The 6,150-nt window shown below is 43.3% G+C and overlaps 1 protein-coding gene across 2 annotated transcripts; it reads right to left on the bottom strand.

The window, feature by feature from the left end:
* Positions 1-266: 266 nt before the first annotated feature.
* On the bottom strand, positions 267-4,127 carry LOC112262992 (frizzled-10-B). Of its 2 annotated transcripts, XM_024438913.2 has the most exons (2): positions 3,585-4,125; positions 267-3,006 (listed from the first exon to the last, which is right to left on the bottom strand). In XM_024438913.2, exons 1-2 carry the CDS (start codon positions 3,612-3,614, stop codon positions 1,552-1,554), a joined length of 1,485 nt encoding a protein of 494 aa, XP_024294681.2. In that variant the 5' UTR covers positions 3,615-4,125; the 3' UTR covers positions 267-1,551. The 2 variants fall into 2 exon arrangements, with proteins under 2 accessions (XP_024294681.2, XP_024294680.2); XM_024438912.2 differs by having other exon boundaries at positions 267-4,127.
* Positions 4,128-6,150: the final 2,023 nt, after the last annotated feature.

Here is a 6,150-nt window from a genome sequence, read left to right as displayed (position 1 = left end):
AACTGAAATTAGAGGGGGAAAAAATGAAAGCTGTGGACTGATCATCTCAGTAACATAATCAAAGCCTGACTTGAGTGAGTTCTTAGAGTGAGAGGATCATACCAGACGCTTATTTGCACATTTGCGCTCTGAACTTAATCACAAGAAAAAAAGGTACTAAAATCAAAGGCTCTAGATAAAAAAAAATGACCTTATTAGATGTTGCAAATGGGATGAAAACTGGGAAACAAAAACAAAACAAAAGTAAAAGCCTTTGTTGCTGTATGGAACATGGAAGTGAATACATTTTAATAGGAGTGGAATATAAAAGCCTCACTTTTAGAAATGGTTGACACTACAATAATACAAAAGTGCTTTGTTCGTAATCTCTTTGATGTCATCAAACTTTTTTTTCTATTAGTCATCTCTAATAAATGGCCATGGAGGGAGTGGGCTCTGGATTACCCATGATGCCTTCCTTCTCAACAATTACAACAGAAGTGTACAGATGCCATTGTTCTTCCTCCTGTAGGTACTTCACTGAGAGCTCACTCCATTGTAATCAGGTATCAACAGAAGTCAGAGTATTCACAAGGCTAACTTCAAACACCAATTTGTCTTTCTGTAATTAAATGCATAAATCTCTCAAAAGAGAGAGATAAGTCAAGTGTCAAGCACACACTCGGTGGATGATTGAAATATACCATAACGTTACATCAATGGTTAGTGAGGACTATCTTCAAATGTCCAATGTAATAATTTGTCATACAAATTGAGAAATGTGCTTTTTGTAAAGCCAAGGATGAACTCATTCACACTACAGATAAACCCCATACAGTTATAATATACAATTCCAGTTTTTAGGACATTAAAACTGGAATGTTTCATTTATTTTTTATAAAATATGAACTTTAAGAAATATATGCAAATGTTCCCCTGTGCTATAAAACAGCAAAGCAAAAACAACAGGAAAACTGTCTGTACAAATTATTACTTTTGCGATGTCTAGTGCTTGTTGATTTATGGAATGAATTTGCTTCACAATAGGCAGTCAATGTGGTCCTGAGCCCTTTTCAACAGCTGCCTTCTCACTTCAGTTCAGTCCAAACATGTATGGCACTGCTTTGACTTCCATTTCAAAGCCACACAACGCAACGCTAAAGGGTCTTGATCTCCCAGACCATTCACTCCCTTTGTCAGTGGATTGACTTACATCGTCTTTAATCTGTTTCTACAATACTCGTGTATTTTTTTGCCATTAAGAAAAACATATATTGCACATTATTCAAGCAACCCAATGACACATCCAAATAGTTACTTCCACTTTCTTTGTCTTGGAAAGAAAAATATTTTTTCTCTCTATCATGTTCTTAAACAGATAAGTGGTTCCAGGAGTAGCAGATATTTTAAACAAAGGCATTTATTTCTTGTAGCTTGAGATGGATCAAAATAATACTTAAAATAAATATGAACATCGATGTGTCTTTTGTTGGCACTCTGATTATAAAGTCTGTTTTAGGTAAGGGCTTTAGAATGGTTTTGGTTTCGCACGCTGTCTGTGAGAGCGCCAGCTCATACGCATGTCGGAGGGGGCCTGGTAGGCTCATACTTCGTGTTGTGCCCTTTAAGTGCTGGGTGAGGCTTGATGTAAGGCCCACTGCTTGTGAACACACTGGCAGGCTTCCTCCTAGTCCTCTTCTTCAACTTCCTGCTAAACACATTCTGCCACGACTGCAGTGTCTTTGAGGTCCATATCCACATGCCACTCGTGATGCCCACAACTAACAGCATGAAGATCTTAACCATGAAGATCTCCACGGCCGGGATGGAGCTCTTCATACCACACTCCTCAGACTCTGCATTGTTCCTGCTGCTGTCAACACACTTCTGCTCCACGGCCAGGCTCCTCCAGTAGTCCATGTTGAGCCTCTCGTAGAAGTAGCAGGCGATAACGCAGGTGGCAGGTACAGTGTAGAGGACTGAGAACACGCCGATCCGCACCATCAGCTTCTCCAGTTTATCCGTGTTCTCCCCCTCTGTCTTCATGACCTTGCGGATGTGGAACAGGGCCACGAAGCCCGACAGCAGGAAGGAGGTGCCGATGATGAGGTAGCAGGAGAGTGGGATGAGCACGAAGCATGTGAGAGCTTTCACGTCCATGCTGCCCACGTAGCACACCCCCGTCAGCTCGTCCCCCGCCACCTTCCTCATCACCAGGATCATGATGGTCTTGACGGCCGGGATGGCCCAGGCTGCCAGGTGGAAGTAGCTGCTGTTGGCCTCAATGGCCTCGTGACCCCACTTCTTCCCTGCAGCCAGGAACCAGGTGAGTGTGAGGATGACCCACCAGAGGGAGCTGGCCATGCCAAAGTAGTAGAGGATGAGGAAGACGATGGTGCAGCCGGTGCTTTCCAGACCCTCCTGAATGATGTACTGGACCCCACTGTCCCGGTCACAGGCGATGTTGTCTGCCCCCACAAACAGACGGATCAGGTAGCCCACAGAGTAAACACAGTAGGACATAGAGAGGAAGATAATGGGCCTCTCAGGGTATTTGAAGCGCTGCGGGTCGATAAGGAAGGTGAGGACAGTGAATGAGCTGGAGACGAAGCAAAGGATGGACCAGATGGCCATCCACACCAGAGAGAACTGCTTATCTCCCTGACTCCAGTACACATCCACTTTGGGGTAGCACTTGGGAGCACAGGACTCACTTTTCTGTACATAGTGGAACTTGCCTGGGTTACTACAGGTCTCCTTGCTCTCCTTGTCCTTCACATGCAGGTCCTGGCCTTTTATGGGCCTCTGAAGCCTGAAGTCAGGAGGCTGAGTGTGTGAGCCTTTTGGGGACTCATCTGAGCCGTTGTTGGGGGCCTCCATGCATAGGTTGTTTGGGTCATTTTTGTTGGGTAGTCTGGAGCAGTCCAGGGAGTCAGGCCAGTGGAAGTTGAACTGCTCCATGATAGGGGAGCACTTTTGCCTGGCCTGCTCACACATCACTCTGCAGGCAGGTATCGGGGTGGACACCTGCTCCGTGCACATGGGTGCATACAGCGAACAAAGAAAAAACTTGAGGTGAGTGTGGCATCCAAACTCTATGAGAGGGACAAACTCATGTATCTTGATGGCTGCCTCATTCTGGTCCTCGTGGCCCATCAGATTGGGCATCCTAGTCATGTTGTAACCAATGTCCTTACACAGGGAGATGACAATCTGTTGACATCTCCCCTCACCTGGCCGGTCTGGGTCTATGGAGCTAATAGCTGAGCAGCCACAACTCAGACAGACCAGCAGCACATTGACAAGGGTCAGTTTGGCAAAGGAATGCATAGTCTCTCCTCTTTGATCCTTTTAGTGGCAAACAATTGAAGATAAAATTCTTAGAATAACGTAGAAGTTGCGTCTCCTAAAGGCAAAGACTACTAAAAACCTTTCTGTAGATTATTTTTTATGAATGAGCCAAGCAGTGGATGAACTCACAATTGTCTACGAAAGACCATAGTTTCTCAGTTTTTACTTGTAATTAATTCCTTGATTCGAATTTAACTCGAGAGAGAATTCCTAACACGTGTGAATCATTTTCTCGCAAAATAATTGTCGCTTACCATAATGTCCATGCTTGGAAGTGTATACATTTGTTTCGGAATAATCCAACATGTTCAGAGAATAAACGAGTTTGCACTAGTTGTTGTTTCTAGTGTCGTCGCATAGTTCATTTTTTCTGTTCGCCTCGATGTTTTTTTTTTATTGGATAAAAGTGTTCCGATCCAGACAAACGTTCCAGCGGTCATCAAAGCGCATTCAGAGACGGTATTCAACCACGTTCAGGACGGATTCCTTCTGCCTCTGTCCTGCAGCACGAGTGGAACCAGTCTGTTAAAACTTCAATGTTTAGGCTACCAACTTAACTAAATTATTCTTCCTTTTGCTCCGCGTTGGGGTTTCGTTGGGGGTATGTGCATACTCACGACAAATCCACGCAAACTGTGTAATAACCTAATAATAACTCAAACAGAGCAGAGATCTATTCCTAACTGCACTCCAGAGACAGAGCAAATCAGTTTGGAGTGGTTGGTGGTATCGCTCGTTTGAGTTGGTCTTCGCCACGGTCCTGGGCTAACCTGCCAAAAGATCCGCCTTCAAAGACAGCTACTTTGCATAAGAAAGATGAAAATGACACGGTGATTATTTTCAAATCGTGCGTAACAGCGTGCATGTTATTTTTTTAGAGCTTGTTCGCAGCAATCTACTCATTGGTCATTTTGTCTATTTCCGACTAAAACTTTAGATCCAAAAGTGTCCGAATTTAGCACGTTCCAGCGCAGGTAGTATGCAGACACCAAACGCAGCCAAAGACAACCCAACTGGCTCTCTGGTTCTCTTCTATCGAGATATGTTAGTTTCTTTGCCACAACGGACAATTTTCACGGTCCTTGTATTGTGGGAAAATAGGAATTAGTTGAGAGAACAGTTTTTCTCTCCCAAATTCCCCTTATGTATTCTGTGAGTCGGATAGTGCATTAAATTGTTGTCAAAAAGTAGGCTAGTGACTAGGCCTATCAATGCCACTCAGAAGCAACAAGTTAAAAAAAACACTATAAAGGAACCACTCACAATGCGAATAATGCTTTTCTCTCTATTTCCAACATAATTGTAGGCTATGGAAATCCCAATTTAATCACATATCAGCCTATTCATATTTGCTTCAGGAATAGGGTACATTGTACAGTAAAATCCATATTCATTTTCACAAGGGAATTATGCTCAGAAGGTACTTAGAATGACCTGCATCATTTAGCATAAAGTAGGTTATTAGCACTGACTCAGACATCACATCTATTTATACTTTTCTCCATATAGCCACCACCAGGCATAATATTCACATTAGTCCTCAGGGATCTCCTCTGCCTTTAATGTCTGCACATGTATGGCCATCACGAAGTGCAGTAATATTTCCACTTAACCAGGTAAAGTCTAAAAGCTGCTCACTACCTCCCACTGAATACACATGCTCCATTCTAACCAAATAGGAACATTTTCACAATCTACCACTAAATAATTTACAACTCTTGTTAATTTACCACTCTAATACATTTTACCAGACACTTTTCACAATCCACCAATAAAACATTTTATAAAATACTTTCAAACTAATTATCACACTTATTTAGACCTAGAGTGTTTTTTCTTTAAAAAAAACGGTTGAATGTTTCAAGCTTTCCCCCCATGATCAGAATCAACAAATAGGCCTACAGCTTTGACATCATGATTGACTTGAAATCAATCTTCTTTCTGTAAGAACATACTAACATAACAAATGTCTGATTATTTGCACATTTATTTCACAAACTGATGCTGTTTTATTCTTTAAGTAAAATATGTCTGAAAATCTGTTATATAATAAGCTTCACCAATACCTTTATTAATAAACGCACAATGTTTCAACACACAATGTTTCAATCCTGATGTTCGCAACCCTTTTATAACCTATGAGAACATTACATTTTAATCTTTCAATTGTGTGTGGGGAGATTATGATGAAAGTAAAACACCTGAAGGAGGAACACTGAGACAAATCCATTTCAGTTTTGTTGGAGATGACTAATCATCTGCATCTGATGCAGGCCTAGCCACGGCAGTAATCCTCTGGTAGTGTCATAGTGGCACTGAGTGGCCTGAGGCAGGCCTACCACAGCAGTAATCCTCTGGTAGTGTCATAGTGGCACTGAGTGGCCTGAGGCAGGCCTACCACGGCAGTAATCGTCTGGTAGTGTCATAGTGTAGCCTTAGTGTAATTAGCCTGGAGCTAGCCTTGCTAGGCCCATCTGCTAGGCACATCTCCTCTCCCGGCTAGCCAAAGAGGTCCATCAGCCACTCCTTGGGCTACAATACCTATTTTGTCAACTGGCCTGGACCGCCACCAACCTATCACGATTGGACAACCGACGTGATTCGCCCGATGGTGTTTTCTCAACTGGCTCCGCCATCGCGTCGTCCCCTGAATGCCCATCCGCTAGTCTGCTAGCCGCGGCCCGCTAGCTGTCCAGAGCACCTCGGACTGTTAGCTTAAGAGGCCCATCGGACAAATTCTTCGGCCACTATACCTATTTTGCCAATTGGCCTGGTTTCCCACACGGAGCCCTGCTGATCTGTCTGCCGACGCAATAGCAC

The sequence above is a fragment of the Oncorhynchus tshawytscha genome, linkage group LG12, assembly GCF_018296145.1.
Source record: "Oncorhynchus tshawytscha isolate Ot180627B linkage group LG12, Otsh_v2.0, whole genome shotgun sequence".
Classification (NCBI taxonomy): domain Eukaryota; kingdom Metazoa; phylum Chordata; class Actinopteri; order Salmoniformes; family Salmonidae; genus Oncorhynchus; species Oncorhynchus tshawytscha.
This window is presented reverse-complemented; position numbering and strand designations above follow the sequence as displayed.

What these genes read in the sequence shown, in the direction of transcription:
- LOC112262992 (XM_024438912.2), bottom strand. Translation starts at nt 3,309, where the DNA reads ATGCATTCCTTTGCCAAACTGACCCTTGTCAATGTGCTGCTGGTCTGT.